Consider the following 22,758-nt stretch of genomic DNA (forward strand, 5'->3'; position numbering starts at 1 on the left):
TGGAGTTGCACTGCAACTGTTTTAAACCCAAATGGTTCCACGGTCATAAGTAGATGGAAACGTGCGACATATTGTCCTGATGATGCCCTAAAAAGGGCGAAACTGGTCGGTAACTTCACTTCGCTTCACTTCTGACAGCATCTGACACTAAATTACATTTAACATCTTTGTAATTATAGTGTTTCGAGAAAGCTCTTCTGGGAGCTGCAGACATGGCTTCACTAAGTTTATTATTTAATGAACAAATAATTAATTATATCCAGGTCGTGGTGAAATTCGTGGCAATCCAAAATTGAAGGATGACATTACTTCACATCCGAGTGTGTATGTGCATTGGAAAATGGAGAGCTTGAAGGCATTGCGTTCATTCACAACAGAGCTTTTACTTTTTATGTATAGTCTAAAATATGATGACCACACAAAGTGTAGATATGAGACTTCAGCGATTGAAGGAAATTCTTATTGGCATGACATCATGAAAATTTTCAGAACTTAACTCTTCCCTCTTTGCCAAACTACACAACAGTCAATATGCCTGTCAGCACACTTAATAAAGGCTGAATTATTTTGTGTCGGAAAGCAAGGGATCTTCAACATCCACAAGTGTAAGCAGAATGAGTGGAGCAATCGGCCACCGACGGGACGTTATCGTGCAATGCCACCTTTGGGATACTCACCAGAATGGAAGCTTAAAATTACGTTCCATTTCGTGGAAATTTACAATCAAGGTTTATGAAAACATTTATAATCTATCACCATTGGACAAACAATCCAAATTGACATTTGCTTCAAGATTCGGCTTTGATCTGAATGTTTCCAAACATCACTGGACTCGGTGGTGTAATGGTTAGAGTGTCTGTTCTGAATCTGGGTCGATCAGTGGTTTGAACCGTGGGCGAGTCATATGAACGACTTTAAATATGGTACGTGCAGCTTCCTTGATTGATGCTCAGCATTTAAAGGATATAGCATGGACAAGCAGCCATGTGTTGGCAACCATAGAGCAGCCTCGGATGGGCTGAACGACCTCACCCTGTGTTGAAGTTTCTAATTATATAACTCGCATTTTATTATATTATGTTATTAGCTCACCTGGACTTCAGTCAGGTGAGCTTACGTGATTAAGCAGTGTCTGTAGGTGAGTCAGTGAGTAAGTCAGTGCTTAAACACTTCAGTCATTATCGCTTGAACCAAACACGATTTTGATGAAACTTGACCAAAACCTTCATCACCTTTCATGCAATTGACTGCATCAAAATCTGCGCTCATTGAGGTAGTCTCTGGGGGGTGTTGACCCCCCCCCCCAAATAGTTATTTGCTCTCTTCTCCAAACTACACACACAATTTTGATGAAACCTGACCACAACCTTCCTCACCCGTGACGTACCAACGTTTATCAACTGCATCAAAATCTGTGCTCATTAAGTGTGTCAAATGAAGGGTTTTTTGACCCCCAAAATAAGTATTTGTTCTCTTCTCCGAAACTACAAATACAATGCCGATGAAACTTGGCAACAACATTCTTCATTCAGGATGTACCAAAGTTTATTGACTGCATCAAAATTTGCACTCATTAAGGGCATCTACGTGGTGGTGGGGGGGGGGGTTCACCCCCAAAATAGGTATTTGCTTTGTTTACTGAAACTACACACATTTTCAATGAAACTTGACCACAACATTCCTCACCCATGATCTACCAAAGTTTATCAACTGAACCAAAATCTGCGCTCATAAAGCATGTCTAAAGAAGAGTTTTTTGACCCCAAAAAATAGATATTTGTTCTCTTCACCGAAACTATACACACAATTTCGATGAAACTTGACCACAACCTTCTTCATCACCCATGACGTGCCAAAGTGTGTCAACCGTATCAAAATCTGTGCCCATTAAAGGGGACAATGGGGCAGGGTTTCACCCCCTAAAGTAGGTATTTGCTCTCTTCTCCAAAACTACACACACGATTTTGATGAAAATTGATGACAAACTTCATCACGTTTCCTGCAATTGACTGCATCAGAATCTGCACTCATTTAGGTAGTCTATGGGGGGAAGGGGGAGTTGAACCACAAAATAGGTATTTGCTCTCTTCTCCGAAACTGCAGACACAATTTTGATGAAACTTGACCACAACATTCTTCACCCATGACGTACCAAAGGTTATTGACCACATCAAAATCTGTGCTCATTAAGAGAGTCTACGGGGGGTGTTTTGACCCCCAAAATATGTATTTGTTCTCTTCTCCGAAACTACAAACAATGTCGATTAAACTTGACCACAACCTTCATCACTGATGATGTCCCAAAGTGTATCGACTGCATCAAAATCTGTGCTATTAAGGGAGTCGACAGTGTGGGGTTTGACCTGTAAAAATAGGTATTTGCCCTCTTCTCCGAAACTATAAACACGATTTTGACGAAACTTGACCACAACATTCTTCACCCATGATGTACCAAAGTTTATCGACCGCATCAAAATCTGAGCTCATTCAGGTAGTTTCCGGTGGGGTGGGGAGGGGGGAGGTGCAGTTGACCCCCAAAATAGGTAGTTGCTCTCTTCTCCGAACTACACACACAATTTGAATGAGACTTGACCACAACCTTCATCACCTGTGATTTACTAAAGTTTGTTCACAGCATTAAAAAAAAATTCAGGGTCTAAGAGGGATCTGCAGGGTGTTTGAGTGACTTGCTCCTGATCCAGATGAGCTTCAGGACAGAGGGTCCCATTTTTATATAATGTATCAATTTTCACTCATAATTCAGAATGTTCCGTCAGCGTTATTTGATGGTCTGGCAGCTTCACAGATTGTACATATTTTGGAGTCAAGTCAAATTTGGACTTAGCCTGAAGTGAAAGAGATGAAAAGGTCAACAGAAGTCCGATCAACACCTTGGCCTGTGAATACTGCAAGGGCCCACCGTTTGAGTGTGACAAGCGAGGCTCACATATGTGAAAATCACGTTTTGAAAATTTCATTATGAAGCTGTTTTATTTCTATTGATTTGTACTTGGTTCTACATTAGGATTTACTTCCAACATTTATTGTGTGCAGTCAATCCTTTCAAATGGTTGAACAGCTTTCCGTTGACTATGAGTTGCCCTTGATGCCCTGTGGATGTATCCTTTGTCTTTGCGAAGGGGTATGTGCACACTCATGCAGTGATTCTATAACGAACACACACACACACACACACACACACACACACACACACACACACACACACACACACACACACACACACACACACACATTATTAAATGATATCCTGCAACATATCTTCTCAGAAGAAATGCACTTATATTTATGCTGTCCAATCTGGGTTTGATTCGTCGCCTGATTCTAAACTGCCAGCCTGGTGTTTTGTTTCGTCAATGAGTTCACTGTCCATTAGATGGGTCATTAACCAAGAGTCCCATCTGCCAACGTTGGTTGTTCGTGTCTGTTTAAGATCCTTTGCTATCTTTCACAAAGGGTTGCCAATTGCCACGGACACCCGTACAAATTCCAAATTTCTTCCCTGACCAATAGGGTGCAAGGTATCACTTCACCCCCAGCAATGATATAACCAGTAGGTACTCCAAAATAATGAATCAATGAATGAGATCCTGCAATAAAAGTAGCAGCGGAAGCAAGTCTATTACAGATTGTATTTGCTTATGCTGTAGAAGTTGTATTTGCTTGCACATTCACAGTCTAGCCTGCAGCAAATGGTGCCTAATTCAACTTAAACAGCCAACGATGACGACTCTCTCTTTACCTCTCCCAAACTTGTTGGATCCTTCATCATACTGCCAGTTGTATTCCAGGTGCAACTTTTGACCAGCTGGGGTGACCCCCATTACATCGGTCTCAATGGCCTGGAGGTGTATGATGCCTTGGGGAAGCGAATGTCACTCACAGTAAACAGTACGTTGTACACACACACACACACACACACACACACACACACACACACACACACACACACACACACACACACACACACACACACACACACACACACAATCACAATTACCAGACACATCACTGATTGTTCGGGTCCTTAGTTTTGCAGTTTTAATAGTCCTTGCTCCACAGACTTTTGTAAGCAGGACATTAATGACAACACTGCTGTCATACTGGGAACAAGCAACACTGGGAACAAACCTTTTTGGAATGTGAGAGTGAAGGTCAACCTTTGAGTTGACTTGTTTTACAGTTCCAGCTGAGTTCAGAGCATATGATGGGAGGACCCGACCTTCAAATCCCATATATTGTGCCCTTGTAATTCATGTCAAAATACAATAATGTCGAGAAAAGGTCCATGTGATATACTTGCTCATGTGGTGCAACCATCTCAATGAGTCTTAAATCTTTTTAAAATTTTAATCTATACTAGTATATGTCAATGTGTGTGTCAGTGTGTCAGTCTCCTCCATGACTCCAAAACCATGAAACCCAGCAGCCTGAACCTTTGCATGCATACTAAGAAAACTCCAAGGAAGTGCATGACTGAAAAATGGGTGTTTTGGTAAATTATAACACTCCTTTTGAAGATGATTAACGGCCTTATTTAATTATATAATTTACATTTATAGTAATATTCCCAGGGATGGTTTTTAATATATCTGTGAGGTTCTTTGACATCATTCCCGTAGCTCCAGCAATCACTGGTACTAGTTTGGCATTCTTCAGCTTCCAGAATCGTCTTGGTATTTGGTCATTTTCTTGATTTCTGCATCGTTTAGTCCAAAATCACTGCTATCAACACCTCAGTTCACAATGCCTTCTCTTTTTTTTTTATCTAAGTATGATATCTGGTTGCAATGCTTTGCTTTGGATGTCCATGCTCGATGGGATCATATGGTCATATGTGAGCGTTATTCAATGTTTTCAGTGATTGCTTTTGGTTAATGTTCCCATTAATTTTAAGGAACTGGGATGTCAAAGTTTTTGCAGATTACTTTGCAAACTCTTTTGTGTCGTTGTGTGTGCAGCTGTTCTGGCATGAGTTTTTTTTCATGTTCGGTCATTAAGCAAAGCATATCACTCTCTTTGCTAATTCCACCTCCACCTCTCACCCCTCTCACTCCTGTCTCTCTGTAGCAGCGTCTCGAACGCTGCTCTAAGAGAGCTTCTTCTTCTTCTTCTTCTTCTTCTTCTTCTTCTTCTTCTTCTTCTTCTTCTTCTTCTTCTTCTTCTTCTTCTTCTTCTTCTTCTTCTTCTTCTTCTTCTTCTTCTTCTTCTTCTTCTTCTTCTTCTTCTTCTTCTTCTTCTTCTTCTTCTTCTTCTTCTTCTTCTTCTTCTTCTTCTTCTTCTTCTTCTTCTTCTTCTTCTTCTTCTTCTTCTTCTTCCTTTAGGACTCGGCTCTTTAACATACAGGATCCGGATCTCCTTAAATACTAAACACCTGTACACATCCTCACATAGACGGTGCCTTTTGAGAGCATCTATCATGAACTTTTAAATCTATTCGGACATTTGCTTTAAAGTTTCGAAAAGTTCACGTTACTATTTAAAGATTATTCCATTTAATATTTGTCATTTCGTAAGTACACTATTTTCTCGTCATGAACGAAGATCGTCCATGACGGATGTGACGTGATGGCACGTGACGAAATATCGGAAGTTGTTGTTGTTGTTGTTTTTTTGTTTGTTTTTGTTTTTTAAATTCCTCTTCTTGTTCTTCTTCTGGTGAAGACAAAACCTTTAGGACGTGGCTCTTGGACACATTTGTCCTTGTTTTTCTCCTCCCTCTCTCTTTCTCACTTTCACTCTCTCCAACCCCCCTCGCACCCCTCCCTCACGCAGTGTATAGCAACGTTTGGTGAGGCGTCGCTCTCCCCACCTCCCCCCCCACCCTTTCTCGCTCTTCCCCTCCCTCCTCTCCTCTCCCTCTGTCCTCTCCCTCTATCCTCTCCCTCTGTGCTCTCCATCTGACCTCTCCTCTGTCCTCTCCCTCTGTCCTCTCATCTGTCCTCTCATCTATCCTCTCCCTCTATCCTCTCCTCTGTCCTCTCCCTTTGTCCTCTCCTATGTCCTCCCCTCCCTTCCCTCCATCCTCTCCCCTCCCCTTCCTTCCCTCTGTCGTCTCCTCTCCTCTCCCTCTGTCCTCTCCCTCTGTCCTCTCCTATGTCCTCCCTCCCTTTCCTCCATCCTCTCCCCTCGCCTTCCTTCCCTCTGTCGTCTCCTCTCCTCTCCCTCTGTCCTCTCCCTCTGTCCTCTCCCTCTGTCCTCTCCCTCTGTCCTCTCCATCTGTCCTCTCCCTCTGTCCTCTCCCTCTGTCCTCTCATCTATCCTCTCCCTCTGTCCTCTCCTATGTCCTCTCTCCCTTCCCTCCATCCTCTTCCCTCCCCTTCCTGCCCTCTGTCGTCTCTCTTCTCCCTTCCCTCTGTCGTCTCTCTTCTCCCTTCCCTCTGTCGTCTCTCTTCTCCCTTCCCTCTGTCCTCTCTCTTCTCCCTTCCCTCTGTCCTCTCTCCACTCCTCCTCTCCCTGTCTCTTCTCTTTCCCTCCCTCACCTCCCCCCCCGCTTAATACCACGTCAGCGAAGCGACGGGTTGTATTTGCTCGTATAAAATAATATTTTTTGAAGCTAGGGGGGGGGTGGGGCATGATGCTGGGAGGACTCGTACAAAATCTCGCCTCTTGGAAGAGCATGATGACTGAGAGTGGGGGAGGGTGGGGGTACTGAGAGTGGGGGAGGGTGGTAATGCTAAATATTAAGTTAAGGAAATCAGAGACAGACTGAGTTTTAATCATTTTAAGTTAATTTATCCTTGATATATTTTTAGTAGTCATTCACAAACAAGAAAACAAAAGGAGTCGAGCAGAGTTTTTACAATCGTCAACATATAATCTCTAAACATTATTTTTTTCACGAAATAAGAAGAAATAGGAGTGAGGGGTGGGGGAGACATAATGATGAAAGACATAGATTGGTGTTTGGAAGGGGAGGGTAGGGAGTTGGTGAGGTTGTTGGGAAGGGGATGGGTGGTGGGCTTCAATCCAATTACTGGATGTGAGAAAGAAAGGTTAGAAGCCACTGACCTAAATGAACCCCAAATGTCAGATATTCTCTGTAATTAGAGCATTAGAATCTGAAAGTCGAAGTAATAAACTACCCAGTTAATATTCACATGAGCAATCAGTATTAGACATATTTCTGAAGCCATTAGTTTGAAATGTATTCGTTCAGTTCATCATTAATCAGACGAATCCTACAAAATAATGTGTTCATTTATTCAGTTACTAAACTAAGTAAAAGCATGACTACGAATTATGAAATTCTCAAGTACCTATGAAGCTATTATTTTAAGAAATTGTTAGCATTCCGTAATTTGGTTTATATATTTGAGGGCAAAGGTATTTTCTTATTTCAAGCCTCAAATTTGACTCACGAACTGATGACGTCATTGGATTAATTTTGAAATGCAAAAACTTAAAATGCCATCTAAACTTGGCAAAATTGTCATCAATGTATTTCATTCCCCTCTTTGCTGTGATGACACAATGGAGGAAGATGAAACATGTGAAAATAGAACAAGATTATTTAAATATTGAAGAAATATCTCAACCACAATACTTTTGGTATCTTGTATTGAGATATACATCTGTCAGTCTTTTGGGTCATCCCACTCAATGCACCATTCTGGAGCCTCGGCTGGCAATGCTATATCGTCGACAATACAGGCCTTTTTCATGGTCAGGTGGTATTAATGTGATGCACGTGACCTGTATAAACTGTGTCAGAGTTATGTGTATTTTTTTTTTATTCTGAAAAAACCGCAGGAGAGCAGAGATAAACTCATATACTTTACAAAGTATCATATAGTACAAGTCCATGTGACCATCTTGTTTCATATCAATTTTTAGTCATGTTTGAGTTTGTGTATTTTAGCTATCTACATATTACATATGCACAGGAAGGAGGATTGGGGATGCAGCCTGAAATGAGCAACGTAAATTTAAGATAAGGAAAATAAGGGAACGCAAATCGGTTGAAGTTGACAAGTCATGTTAAAGCAGGTTTGGAGGAGACAGCAGTAAGTGGGAGAGAGTAGGAAAATTTATGGGACATACAGAAGAAAGCGGATTGAAATTTTAAAAACTCAAATTTTTGTTGTACATGTAATTTGTGGATAGCCCCTTTATTGAATATAAAGCTGTGTTGGCTAATATTTTTAAGGTCACATCCCTGTTTTGACCGACATCCTCGGTGAGTGGCTATACACAATTTTAATGAGAGAGTTCATAGAACACCTTGCCCCGCACCATCTTGAGTTAAAGGACATGTGAGGTGTCTTTTAATCTATTGCTTTGCGTTTCCAAGTAGAATCTATATTTCCTATGAGCTGCTATTTTGTATGAAACTCGATATCCTCCAAAGCTGAGAGCACGAGTGACACATTTGATTGGTCAAGATGGCGTAAAATGGCAAAATAATTTGTCCTCCTACAGCTAAACTGGAGGTTTTTGAAAGTGCCAACAAGGCGATTTGTATTCTCGTGTTCAAGTAAATAATTTAATTGAAATAAAACGTTTTAAAGGCTGTAGAATTTTTTTTTTTTTTAATTTACCGCCGTTGATGCAGTTTAACCTTATTTTACCACCTTATTTAACAGTTTAACCTTTTACACCACCTTATTTCCACGTTAAAATTGGTTCTTCGTGCCTGTTGTTTGTGTTCTTTATGGCTTCCTTAAAAATAGTAAGTTTCCTGTTTGGAATGATTTTCAGTGTTGTTTGACTTCTACCAGACAAGCAGACAGAGTAAAAAGATTACTTTACTCCTCTGTACACGTAGCCAAATTTTACATTCGTGCCATGATTTTTTTGGGAGGGGCACTCTATCAGTGGCAAAGCTACACTTTCATGACTAATGCAACCAGCAGTCAAGTTCAGTATATTTGAGAAGAAGGATGCAATGGTTGAACTCGTTTATAAATGCTGACATAGATATATATTTTTTATTTTTAACTTTCTTCATTAATATGCTGTTGTATGCCAATCTCATTCTTATTTCCATTTATAACTATCTCATTAACTTTTTAATAGTTCTTCTTTGAGTGCGATAATCACATGGTTTTGCCATATGCAGGCCGAGGTCACATCAGTGTGCAATGTTAGTTGACCTTTTTCCATATTTTTATCCAAAATTGGTTTTAAAACAGCATTTTGTGTTGTTATGATCATTGGAGGATGTTTTTTGATGTAAGCTTTTTAAAACGAACAGGATGGCCATTATCTCCATATGATGGATGAAATGAATAGGACGTTGATTGTGGTATGCTAACTGCCATCGGAAGCAAGAAGAGCTAACATTTCTGGTGTTGGGAGGGTTAACGGTTGGCTGATCCTCTCTTGCTCTCATGAGGGTTAACACCTGAAATGTCAGCTTCTCTTTAAGACTAGTTCCTTAAGAACAGCTTCACCAGCAAAACTAGTTCTTCATTCTGTCCTTCTGAATGGTTCTCTTTTTTTTTCCATTTAACATTGAGCCATGATTAGTTGTTGATGTTAGTTTTTGGGAATTTCCTGATAATTGCATACTGCTTGTGGGCAGGTGTCCAAAATTCCTATGACCTCACTGCCACTAGAAGAAAATCAAAATGATTTCAATGGTACTGGCAGTCTGCCAGTACCATTGAAATCATTTTGATTTCCTCTACTCTATCCTGGAAAAGTTCTCCCATCAAACTTTTTTTCCACCACAATTCACAAACTTTTAACCCCATGAGTTGTGTTTACTTCTCAGCCTGTTGCCTCTCACTTTGTAGACATTGCTGCATTTCTGGAGAGTGTGAACGTGCTCGAGGGCACGCAGGGAGATGTCCGCACGCCTGACAAGCTCATAGATGGTGTCAACAACACTTACGATGGGTGTCATATGTGGCTTGTGCCACAGCTCCCAAACATGGTAGTTGGTGATGGGAGAAAAAAAATCGACAAAGGGTTGAGAATATTGACGTTTGCCTGATTGATGCACATTTTTTTTGTTATCATATGCTGTAGTTATAATGAGGTCTCGAAAACTATCATTTTGTGGATCGGTGCATGCAGGTGAATCGTGTGTACATCATATTTGACGAGCCAGTTGCGATCTCCATGTTGAAGCTCTGGAATTACAGCAAGACCCCTGAGAGAGGAGTGAAGGAATTTGGGGTAAGAAAGGATTAAAGCAAGGATGCAATGCTGAAATAATGAACAAATGATTAGCAACTGGTCCCTTTTCAAATGCTTCCCATATGTCTCATACCAACTCAACATGGTACTATGATTTCTGAATATTCTTGGTCATTGGTAATCATATATTGTTTGTATTAGAAAGGTAGTGTAATGTTCATGATGTGATGGTGCAGAGGTGGCACACTTACCTTTGAGTTTTCTTGTCTGGGTTTGATTCCTGACCTGACCATAATCTGTTTGATAGTATCTTCAGTAAGATGAAATAAACATTATTTGTTTATTTTTATTTTTTTCAAAAATGTTCTGCCTGAAGTTCACAACAAGCACATTTAATAATGCATTGTTTATTTTGCATTTCCTTTATTACTGCATAAATGATGATAACTGTAAGGATTCCTGGTGTCACGTTGGAAGTGTGAAGAGTATTATATGGAGAGATGATACACCAGGTTGAAACATGCACAGGGCATTTCTATAAGAAACATTAAGGAAATGCAAACTCGTGGAAAATCAATTATCCCAATATGAAGAAGCTCACTTGATACATCAACGATGGCAACAACTACAGTTCTGAAAAATAAATTTAGATATGGTTGTGAGTGCAAGGACACATGTACCATTTACTCTCCAATGAACTATGATGCCACCATGTAGGTGTTGGTGGATGACCTGTTGGTATACACGGGTTTGTTGAAGCGCTCTCGCTTGAGTTGGAGTCTTGATGACATGCCGCCTGTTCCCTGCCACACTATCACGTTTACGGACAGATTGGTGCCGGCGTCACGATCCCAACTTCTCACTCGAAAGTATGTCTTGGAAAATCGAGCCACCATTAACATGGTGCTTGAATGAATTTTGTTCATGATATTTCTGATGCTGCTTATAATATTATTATAATTGTTGTTTTTATTTTTGGATACAAAATCTCGCCTCATGGAAGAGCATGATGACTGAGGGTAAAAGGCAATGAACTCACAGTGAGATTTGACACAACAATTGTGATGTGGCAACAGTTTGACACAACAAGTAAGGAAATGAGCAAACAGGAGAAGAGGAGAAGAGAGATGGGATTGGGGAAACATCGGAACCTGAAAGTAAGAGGGATAGGTTTGGTTGAACTAATGGAGGCAGGGAAGATCACAGGTAAGGATGGTAGATGGTGGTGCACCGCATTATTTAATCCTTGTAGGGAAGAGTGCTTTTGAACTGTCTTGATGGTCTGCAACTAGATGAGGCCATTGCTGATTGTAAGGCCCAGAGGTTTGAGTGACTTCTTCCAGTGGATGATCATGGAAATATATATGTTGTTTGTTGAATGATCCCAACTGAATTGACAGGGTGAGAATGCGAGATATGTCCGGATTAAAACACGTTCTCAGTGTTAAACCGACATATTATGATCCTTTCCAGGTTAGCAGAGAGGGAAGCTGCAGATGTTGCCTGTCAATGGGATGTGGAATTGTATGATGTCATGTAGAATCATCTGTGAAGATGAAAAGAGGGTTTTACAAAGCATCAGAGAGATGATTGATGTATACCGGAGTAGGATTTGATCCTATACACTACTTTGGGGCAGCCACGCTTCTACTTGAAGAAGATGAGAGGACGTTCTTGAGAGCTACATGCTAACTGCATGAGTAGAGGAAGCCAGAAAGCCAGGAAAGAAGATGGTCTTATAGTCCACATGGAGGAAAAAAAATAGATCAGTTTACCACACTTTCCAATCCCCAGGATAGTTATAAGGACACAGCCTTGCCTTCGTACTTGAAATTCAGGGCCTCCATCCATTGTTGAGAATGAAGCAGTAGCATATTCCAAGTTTAGTGGCTGGGATGGAATCCAAACTGATGTTTCTTGCTGTTGGTATAATGATGCTGCAAATGCTTTGGCAGAGATAACATTCATCTATATTTTCAGTTCATTTGCAGCACCAAGCTGCAGGTTGCATAAATACTGCAGCGCAGCTGTGTTGCTGAGGCATTGACTCCATTATTGGTTAACGCAGGAACTTGTAATTTGTTCAGGGTGGAGGCAATAGCTCATCTACTCTTTTCAAATGACACCATCAAATATTTAACATCCACCAACAACCAGTGCTGACAGATGGGTCCTCTGGCTTAAAGTCTTCCCAATGGACGGCACACAAATTGATGCATCACCTTGCATGCAAAATACCAGGATGCCAGTTCATAGCTGGGTCGAGATGCCAACCCAGGATAGACAGCTCAGAGGCGAGTGCACATGCCCCAAGTGGTGTTTTATACTGCTTGGTTTCATATTTTCAACAGAAAAACAACATTGTGGATGAAGATTTTCATCACAACCGGTAAATGTGAATCCCAAGTCCAAGTAGGGAGGATTGTATTTCCTATTTTAATTTTGCCAGAATCTACTTGTTCCTTCCCCAGGATCAATATTCTCAACGTTTCATTTTAAAAGTTACTCCATTCATTCACATCTAGACGTGCCTATCCGTCACTTCACTGATGGGTTTAATCAAAAGACAGTATGTTGTACTTCAAAGATATTGCATATCTATCTGTGAGTCTCAATCTGTTCTGTTCTTGCGTATGGCATCTTGGCTGCTGGGGAGCTGTCGTTTCTTGGAAGCACAGCTGTGCCGCTGATGCTGTGCCCCTCTACTAGTACACTAATGGTACTCATTTCACCAACCTCAGAAGGATGGCAGGCTGAGTCAACCCCACCTGTTAATTCAGCAGCCAACATGGCTGAAACTCAGGACCTTAGGATCCTAAGCCAGCCATCGTAACCGTTAAGCCAACACCAGGTGATGAATCTCATTGAGCATGTAAAATGAAGTGAAACACACACAAAAAGGGATATTTTATAACACTGTTGTGCTTTTTCTGTTTACTAATCTATATTTAAGCCTCCCTCTATCTACAGGATAAAAGGAGGCTTATAGCTGTTGTGGGGTTTGTTTCTAAAATTAGTGCCCCCAATTTGCAATGGTACCACAGTTTCTTAGACCCTAGGAGTACTAAACCACCATTTACCTTTTTTTTTGGGGGTTTTTTAAAAATTCTTCCTTCACTGCCAATTTCCGAGCTATATCTCGGATCCTTCTAGGACTTCTGGAATGAAACTTTGCATCAGTTATGCGAATAAAAATTATGTGGGGTTCACATTATTTTTGCCCCGACCTATTATAAGGTCATGACCCAATTCTCAGCATTTTAACATTTTTCACCAGAACTCGACTAACAACTTTCAATTTCGCCTAAAAGATAGTTTGTAAGTCTAAATAAACGGAAAAAAATTGCCCTTTCTCAATACAACGGTGCATATACACTTAATTTACATCATACCCCTCTGGGTTAAAGGTCAAAGTCAAATGGTGGTCTGAAAAGAATAATGCGGTTTTTTTTCCAATGCAGAATATTAAAGACCACTTGGTCTTCCAATATGTTCTTGCATCATAATAGTGCACCTAATATTGGGTTGGTGTCCTTGACCTACTTTTTTGGATTGTGACCTAATTAACAAAAATCACTTTTTTGATCACCGACTTTAATAATTTTCCTCCGATTTTCATGATGTTAGTTTATAGACTGTAGATGAGGCCATATTTTCTTAATCTACGCTTTATCTCTAAATGTTGAAGGTCAAGGTCATATGGCAACCCCAACAAAATATGGCCATCATTGGATTGTGGGCCAAGTGTAAGCCACACATACGGACGCTTAGAATAAAGCATGATGGACGGACACATACGGACGCTTCTCCTTTTTATATATAGTTTCACGAAGAATAAAGCATTTGGTCTCGACCTAGCAGAGGTAGAGGTCGTCTCGGTGAAACTCATGCCTTGTCAGTTATATGGTGTGTGTGAGCTACAGGGTGGTGATGTGGTGTGAACACATGGTCAACGGAGCTTTCATACTCTGCATTGATTTGAGGGACAAGATGTTTGCATAATGGCAGCAACATTATCTTTATGTTGGGTAATTGTTATTTTATTAGCATTAATACGAAGAAACAGAAAAGGATTCCTATTCAGTTAGGTCGTCTACCACCTGATAACCCTGGAGTAGGTGTAAGGCATGACCTATACTGTCTTATTATCTCTGCTTTTTGAGTATATCTTTAAGCAACATCATGGTATTTTGGGGGGGGGATCTGGTGAATCATGGGGCTCACCATATTTGTACAATCAAATAAGGCATTGACAGGCATAACACATCTAGCCCAGGGCAGGGGGGATTGGAAAAGCCTGGAAGGGGTCCATGGAGAAGCTTACATCTATTACCTAAACTGAAATGAGATCATGATATTATAAATAAGGTAATAAAGGACATTAGAATTTAAACTGAATGTTTTTGTTACACTTTGATTGATGATGAGCACTCAGAGCATTGGGCGATACAGCTGACCATGGAGTGCAAAGGCACTATCCCAGAGCATACCATTGTGATGCAATCAATTGGGTTGTCTTCACGGGTACATGCAAAGGCAAATGGTACAACTAAATGCACTGTACAGTTACATAAACATTTTTCATGAACGACAGTTTTATTCTTATTCTGGAGTGATCAAACTCAGCTTTCGCATTGCAAGCAACATTCAATTTAGCCAAACGACAGATAGTTTGGAAGTCAACATAAACGATTAATGTTGTAAATAAAGTATGCGTCCATGTCATGAGCATCCAAACAAGATTTTAGTGAAGTTACTATCTAAGAAAACCTCAGGGATGTTTAATCTCAGCATGGTAAAGGGATGGCAATTAGCCAAGGCAAAAATCAAAAGCTTGGCCCGTCAACCCTGTAGCTGATACAATCGTGCCCAATTGGCTTACCGACCCATTGGCCACCTGTCTAGCGAATTAACTCCAGTCCCAAAGCCATTTTAGTGACCACATCTTTTCCTATGCAGCCAGAACTCCCGGCAGAGTAGAAAGAGGTTGCAAATGAAAATGATGACTGCTGGTCGAGGGGGAAAGGCTTTATTCCTCCAGCTGATTAATTACCTATGTCAAACAAGGCCTATAGATGTCCACGAGGCAATTTCTCGTGTTTTATAAAATCGATGGAGCTGTGCAGAATACAGAACCTCCTGCTTTTCATCCACAGGAAGGTCAAGGCAGAGCAGTGGCTGTAAAGTACCATACGCACCATCCCATCCAGTCCATTCCATCCCTCAGGACGCCTGAATGATGGACTTCTGAAATGACCTTTGAAAGCACCGTGAAGCGCAAACCGAACATGCACGGGGCCTCATCAGCACATCCGCCATGCCAGGGAAATGGTTCGCAGGTCATCACCATTCCCGGAACCCAAGTTGGTTCATGCAGTATATAGTGGGCCAGGTTTTGAATGTTTTGAAACAGCCGAGATTTTCTGGTAAATTAAACCAAAACGTGTACTTCTATGCAGTCAGGGAAATGCAATGTTTGGTGCTTATGGATGAATGAAGTTTTTGACCGGCTTAAAACCTTCCATGCAGTGAAAGACATGAGACCCATAATCAGATGCCTTATAAACCACATATTTGCACTGAACATGTAATGTTTGCAAAATAAATTCATATAATAATTAAAAACCTGTCGATTTCATTTCTCAGTAAATTTAATTGCATTTTCTTTGCCTCATTTGATGCTTCATGTGTTGATATATGCACAATAGTCCTTTAGTTTTTGCATGAAGTGGCTTCTGTGTTTAACACAGGGGTTTGGAATTGAAATGATCATGGTTTTCATTAGGCACTCCCAAGAATGAAGCCAACTGTGCTGGAAGGATGACCGAGATGTACGAACACTCACCGCTAAGCTGTCTCGCCTGGGTTCGTATCTCAGCCCAGCGATAAACTGCCATCCTGGTGTTTCACAGGCAGGGTGATTCATCAATGTGTGTGCCATCTCTCAGATGGACCTTAAAGATCCCGCGGTGTCTTTCACAAAGAGTAGACGAGCTATCGCTGGCACCATGGATAAATTCCAAATTTCCGCCCTAACCTTTGTCGAGCGTCAGGCCTGGCCAGCCAGTTTCTGAAAGACTTGGGCCAACTTCCCCCAGCCAACCTCACAAGAACGTCCAAAAAATTGTGGCCAATAAAGAAGAAGAATAAAGTAAACTTCAGATATCACATTTTATTGTACTTCTCAATATTAATATTTCTACATCTGCCTGCAAAAGTTATATTTCATGGAAACGAAGTTTCTGCAGCGTATTCCTCAAAATGTTGAGATGTATCGTTAGGTCTATATAGTTAGGCCACGATGATGCTAAGGTGACCCCAATACACTCAAAGTAACAACGAAGTGTTACTTTTTTGGAGATGTGAAATAATTAAATCGTATTTGGGGGGGGGGGCGGGAAAGCATAATTGAAGTTAAGTATGTCATCGAACTATGGACATATTTCATCTTTTCAATTGAATTTTGTCCTCGATCCAGAAATGCTTGTCTGAAACTTCCTGTCAAATCAGATTACCATAATAGTATGATGCATCATCCGATTCATTTATTTGTACGAAGCCTGTGGTTGCTTGGCTGCATCATTTTCTATGGGCACAGCTGTGCTGCTGATGCAGTGTCCCCTGTTCCCAGTATGCTGGTACTCATTTTTCCATCCTCAGAGAGATGACAGGCAGAGTCAACCCACCTGGTGTTACATTCAACAGTTTTCAACAGTGACGGGGATTTGAACTCAAGACCCTAAGATCTCAAGCCAGCCACCTTAACCATTATTTCAAAAAGTTGTGGCCGAGTTATGACAAACTAGGCAGATGAGTTGGTTACGTGACAAGAACATGCCGATTCCATTTTGGTTCAGGTCCAGACCCAGATCCACCCTCGTAGGAGTAGGATACAAACTGTAAACTGTACGGCCTGGTGGAGGTATGCGTTCTACTAATCGCTGTTCTAGTTATCTTTATGATTACTAATACTATAGCAGAGTACCCACCCAACGGGCAATCTTATTCCAAATGTGCAACATGCTCTTCTGACACATCTCTTTATTTGGACGGTGTATAGGCAACAGATCACTGCCGAAATTGCTCCCGGAAAGAAAATTAACCTGGGTTACGTATATGAAGCGAAAACATGCATACTGCTTATTTGCTTATAAAATACATTGTGGTTCTATGGCTTGGATCATTCCAATTGCACCCACCCTCCCCTCACAGGAAGAAAATGCCAAAATGGATGAAAAACATTTTTTTTCAAAACTTGATGGAATCAAACGAAACTTGCACATGCACAATGTCAGGGTGCCCTCATTCATCCCTGAAGGTTTCAGCTTCCTAGGTCGAATCCTCTTGGAGGAGTAGATGATACATACATACACTTGCTCCATTATATATTGATGAGCAAGTCAAAGGCATTTTGGGTGTTGACAATGATGAAATATCTGGAAAAGGTATGTATATACTGCCTGTGGGCATGTTGAAAAGTAATGTCTTCTATTATATTTTTTTTCTCCATAGTATTCAGATAACAAGATAAGGTCTGGCATATACTAAATCTAAAAATTTCACTCTTGATTCCTGCCAGTTTCGATGTTTTGTAAGCTTTAAGGTTGGACTATTTCTCCGCGTTGAAGCATTACAAGACATTATATGTTCAATGACATTACATGGCATGTTCAATGCTTCGTCCCTCATTAGAAATGCACAGTTCAATGCGCTGTGCAAAATTGCAATGAACGCGGTGCATGAATGCAGCGTTTCCATCAATCCCTGCACATGCATCCGTGATGCGATGCCTCGGATGATTCGTGTCTGATTTTCACTGAATAAACCTGCGCCTTTAGTATACCCCAGAAGAAGTAATCAAGAGGGTTAAGATGTGGTGAGCATGCAGCCCACTCCACAGGACCACGTCGTCCAATCCAGTTGGGGAAATTATCATCCAACCATTCCAATGACATAATATTATCTATGTTTCCAGACTTTATGGCCACCCTGTATATCAGAGAAAAGGACCGTGTTGCCATTGAAGTGAGATATAAAGTTTGCTACAAGGAATATTGCAGATTCCTGTTGAATAAAAATATACCGAGAACTGCACCTGAGAGATGAAAATAATCATATTTAATGCAGCAGTAAGTTTATGTCCAAGATGAAGGATGGGCATGATCTGATATATTTATATAATTTGAGTGTCAACAATGCCGCAGCCTATGTATGATCCATTTCGCAGTGCAGTTATAGAGGAGGAACTAATCATAAATCATTAAGTATTCTGGATGACCAACCTCATCACTTTATTCTTGAAATGCGCTGAAAGAGAACGAGCTACCCTCACAGACTTCGGGTAAATGCACCTGTGCAGTGAATGGCACTTGGTATCATTTGCTGGTAGCCATCTGAAAATGTCCTCAAAAATCACGCACAGTGATGTCGCAGTCATTGAGACCGAATCAAGTCATCATTTAGTAGCTTTGGCACCTAAGGTTTATGAACCTTAGAAAGAGGGCAAGGAAGGTGTATCTTGCATATCTACATATTGGAAGGCTCCAAGGTGTATCAGTGTGATAGGAAAGAGAGAATAGGAGGAGTAGCAATCTGGGTTAAGGACAGCATTGCATCAAGAGAAAGGAGTGACATTAAGTGAGGAATAAATGTTGAGGATTCTGTGTGGGAAGAGATTAGAGATTGTAAAAACAGGAAGATACTGGTAGGATGTGTTGATAGGTCTCTGGGTGGGAAGGAAGAGGAGGAAGGTGGAGTACATGAAGAATTCAAAAGGGCATGTGGTAAGGGAAGAGTATTGATTATGGGGGATTTTAACTTGCCAGGGATAGATTGGGTCCAGGAACAGGGAAATGGCAGAGAAGATGAGGATTTCCTAGTTTTAGTCCAGGATTGCTTTTTAACCCAGTTTGTAGATAAGCTCACAAGGGGGATTGCAGTGTTAGACCTCCTTTTAAGTGACAATCCCAATATGGAGGAGGCTGGAGGAGGTGGATGTAGAGGAGCATTTCGGAGCAAGTGAACATAACATTGTGTGTGCAAAGATTCTGTTGAGGGTTAGAGTTCAGGATGGTAGGATAAGGCTATTAGATTTCAGGAATGCAAACTTTGAGGGTATGAGGAGAGAATTGGCTGATGTAGATTGGGAGACTCCAACAACAGGACAATCAGCATCAGAAAAATTGGAAACCTTCAAGGACCAAATGTGTAGAGTGCAGAGTAAGTACATTCCAATGAGATGTAAAACTCGACGTAGAAAGAGGCCAGGGTGGTTGAGTAATGAGATAAGGAACACTATTAAGGAGAAGCAAAAGGCTGGAGTTGGATTTATATCACTATCGAAGTAAACAGAGGCAAGTGAAGAAAATAACTCGGCAAGCTAAAAGAGAGTAAGAGAAGGACATGACTAAGAATATTAAACATAATAACAAGGCTTTAGTTAAGTCTATCAGGGGAAAAGAAAAGATTGGGGCCCACTGGGCCCAGTGTGGGCCCATTGAGGAATAGCACTGGGAGAGTGGTTAGTGATGAAAGTGAGATGGCAGGCTTATTGAACAGGTATTTTACTTCAACTTTTACTCAAGAACAGGCAGGAGAATTACCATTTGCTGAGAGTATTTATCAAGGAGGTGAGAAAGGGCTTTTACAGAAGATCCAGGTTGGAGTGGAGGAGGTAAAGGAACAGCGAAGAAATCTAAGAGTAGATAAAGCTCCAGAGACAGTTATTATGCACTCTATAGTATTGAGGGAAGTGGCTGAGCAGGTAAGCGAGATATTAAAGGATATTTTCAATAGTTCACTGGAGTCAGGACAGGTACCGAAGGAATGGAGAGTAGCAAATATAACACCATTATTTAAGAAAGGATCCAGAGAAGAATTGGGAAACTGTAGACCTGTTAGTTTGACTTCAGTTGTGGGGAAGGTGTTGGAGACATTCATTAAGGACCAGATGAGGAACCATTTAAATAAATGATGGATGACATGTCGTTTTCGACTATGTCGATTGGTTCATTTGCCGATGGATGTGACTGTGGGCAGTGAGACTAGCTTTCTTTGCACAAGGTCGGTCGCAGACACCACAACGGAAACCGGTGTCCGCTGCCTTGGATGGATCCTTCCGCCGCAGTCGCTTTCGCACAATCTCGTGCTCCCGAACTTTCTCAAACCTTTGCACCCCGGTGTGAACTCTTCCCCTCCACTGCGAACGATTCTTGGCAAGTTCTTCCCATAATGACTTGGGGATATCACACTTCCTCGTTGTATCGGCCAACATGTCCTTGAAACGTTTCCTTGGTTTACCCAACTTTCTGGACCCATTTCTTAGCTCACCATAAAAGATTGACTTGGGTAAACACGAGTCATTCATTCTGACTAAATGACCAGACCATTGCAGATGACGATTTCAGATGATGCTTTCGATGCTACAGCACTTTGTTTTTGCCAAAATTTCGATATTCAGAACTTTTTCTTCCCAATTTGTTTTCAGGATGTTTCTCAAGCATCTTTGCTGAAAAGCTTCAAGCTGTCGGATGTGTCTACTATATACCGTCCACTTCTCCGCTCCATATAGCAGTGTGCTAACAACTACTGCCCGATAGACTGCTATTTTGGTATCAAGTTTAATGTCGTGGCTATTCCAAACCCGTTCTCTGAGCCTGCCAAAATAAGAGCTGGCTTTGGAGATTCTGCTGACAATTTCATGATCAAGCTGTCCATCATCAGACAAGATACTTCCGAGATAGGGGAAAGTTTTGGTGGTCTTCAACTATTCTCCATTGACAAGGATCGTGGGCGAGTGATATATAACACCTGTGGGGGTGGTTGATACATGACTTCCGTTTTCTTTGTGCTGATCGTTAGACTGAAATTAGAAGATGCGACTGCGAAAGCATTCATGAGCGATTGTAAGCCCTCCACGGTATGGGAAAATAATCCGCAATCATCGGCAAACAGGAGATCTCCAACAAGCAGGTCAATGGGTTTGGTTTTAGCCCGGAGTCGACGCAGATTGAAAATGCCACCATCTGTTCTAAATTTTATGTGAACACCGTTGTCATTTGTTTTCAAGGCTTCCTTGAGCATGGTTGCAAAGAACAGCACAAATAAGATAGGCGCCACAACACATCCTTGCTTCACCCCGTTGCTGATGTTGAACGCCTCGGAGAACTTACCATCAGCACACACTCCAGCTTGCATTCCATCATGTAGCTGTTGTAGCACTCTTACAAATTTCTGTGGGCAGCCAATTTTGAGAATAATTTGCCATAGCGCAACACGTGAGACTGTATCGAAAGCTTTAGTTTGATCAACAAAAACCGCATATAACCCAATATTCTGCTCGACGCACTTCTCCTGAAGTTGGTGAGCTGAGAACACCATATCCGTGGTACCACATTAACCTCAAAAACCACACTGCGACTCCGAAACATTTTCGTATAGAATTGAATTTACGAGACGTATCTGAAGAATTTTAGTTAGTATTTTGGAGCATGAACTTAGGAGGGGAATTCCTCTATGATTTCCACATTCCGAATGGCTGCCCTTCCGTTTGAAGATAGTAACAATGAGAGCATCCTTCAGTTGTTGGGGCACTTCTTCGTCTCGCCAAATATGACAACGAAGGCTGTGCAGACGTGTGATTAGAACTTCGCCACCATGTGTGAAAATCTCAGCTGGAATCCCATCCTCACCAGGTGACGCCGTTTGATAACAGATTGACAGCCTTCCGAATTTCTTGTTCAGTTGGTTCATTCGCAAAATGCTGAATCACAGGTTTTTGAGGCAGTTGGTCTATACTGCGCTGATCAACATGCGATGTTGATCAAGGACCACTCCATTTTAAGGACCACACATCAAGGACTCCATTTGACTCAGAGAGTAGTCTGTTGAGTTAAAATGTTAAAATGGAGCTCGTTAAAATGTTGCTGCCAGCGACCTAGTATCTCTGCCTGGTTGGCTAACAATTTTCTGCCGTCTTGAGACAGCAGGGGGGCACCACCATGTGCAGAAGGGCCATACATTTCTTTTATGGCATCATAGAAATTCTTTGAATCATTTCGATCCGCCAATTGTTGTATTTCCTGGGCTTTTCGGGACAGCCACTGGTCTTTCAACTTGCGCGTTTCATTTTGCAGCCGCCTTTGACAAAGATGGAGCTTCAATTTCGATGATCGTGTGTTACTGGATAGCCATGCTCTAAATGCTTCGTTTTTGTTGTCAATTATATTCTGAATAATTACCAAATTATCTGAGAACCAGTCAGGGTGTTTCCTGGTTTTCAGTCCAAGCATCATCTTAGATGTGTTGTAGACCATGCCACGCAGGATATTCCATTCGTTAGTCACTGTGCCATTTGGATCTATTGGGTTTGCAGTAAGCTCACCATTTATCTTTTCGGCCAGCTGGTGTCGGGTTTCTGCTGACCTTAGAGTGGAAACATTCAACTTTCTTACTGCCTTAAAACTGGACTTTTTGATCTTTGGGTTAATGACCATCTTTAATTTCATTCGAATCATTCTGTGATCGGTCTGACACTCAGCACCACGCATAACTTTTGTGATCGTCACATCTTTGCGATCACGACTTCGTACGATTGCATAGTCGATCATGTGCCAATGTTTTGCTCGAGGATGCATCCAGGTTGTTTTGTGTGCT

General features: G+C 41.3%; 1 protein-coding gene across 4 annotated transcripts in view; it reads left to right on the top strand.

The window, feature by feature from the left end:
- KATNIP (katanin interacting protein) overlaps positions 1-15,706 on the top strand; it is a 102,422-nt gene extending 86,716 nt beyond the window's left edge. For all 4 annotated transcript variants that reach the window (XM_085892809.1, XM_085892810.1, XM_085892808.1 and 1 more), the window contains 6 exons: positions 3,055-3,119; positions 3,799-3,909; positions 9,759-9,898; positions 10,042-10,143; positions 10,822-10,973; positions 15,261-15,706. In XM_085892809.1, coding sequence (XP_085748935.1) covers positions 3,055-3,119; positions 3,799-3,909; positions 9,759-9,898; positions 10,042-10,143; positions 10,822-10,973; positions 15,261-15,288 — 598 coding nt within the window. In that variant the 3' untranslated portion in view covers positions 15,289-15,706. The remainder of the gene's footprint in view (positions 1-3,054; positions 3,120-3,798; positions 3,910-9,758; positions 9,899-10,041; positions 10,144-10,821; positions 10,974-15,260) is intronic.
- The last annotated feature ends 7,052 nt before the right edge of the window (positions 15,707-22,758 follow it).

Source organism: Eptatretus burgeri, chromosome 8, assembly GCF_056783735.1.
Source record: "Eptatretus burgeri isolate ZD-2024b chromosome 8, Ebu_testis_v1, whole genome shotgun sequence".
In the NCBI taxonomy this organism is placed as follows: Eukaryota; Metazoa; Chordata; class Myxini; order Myxiniformes; family Myxinidae; genus Eptatretus; species Eptatretus burgeri.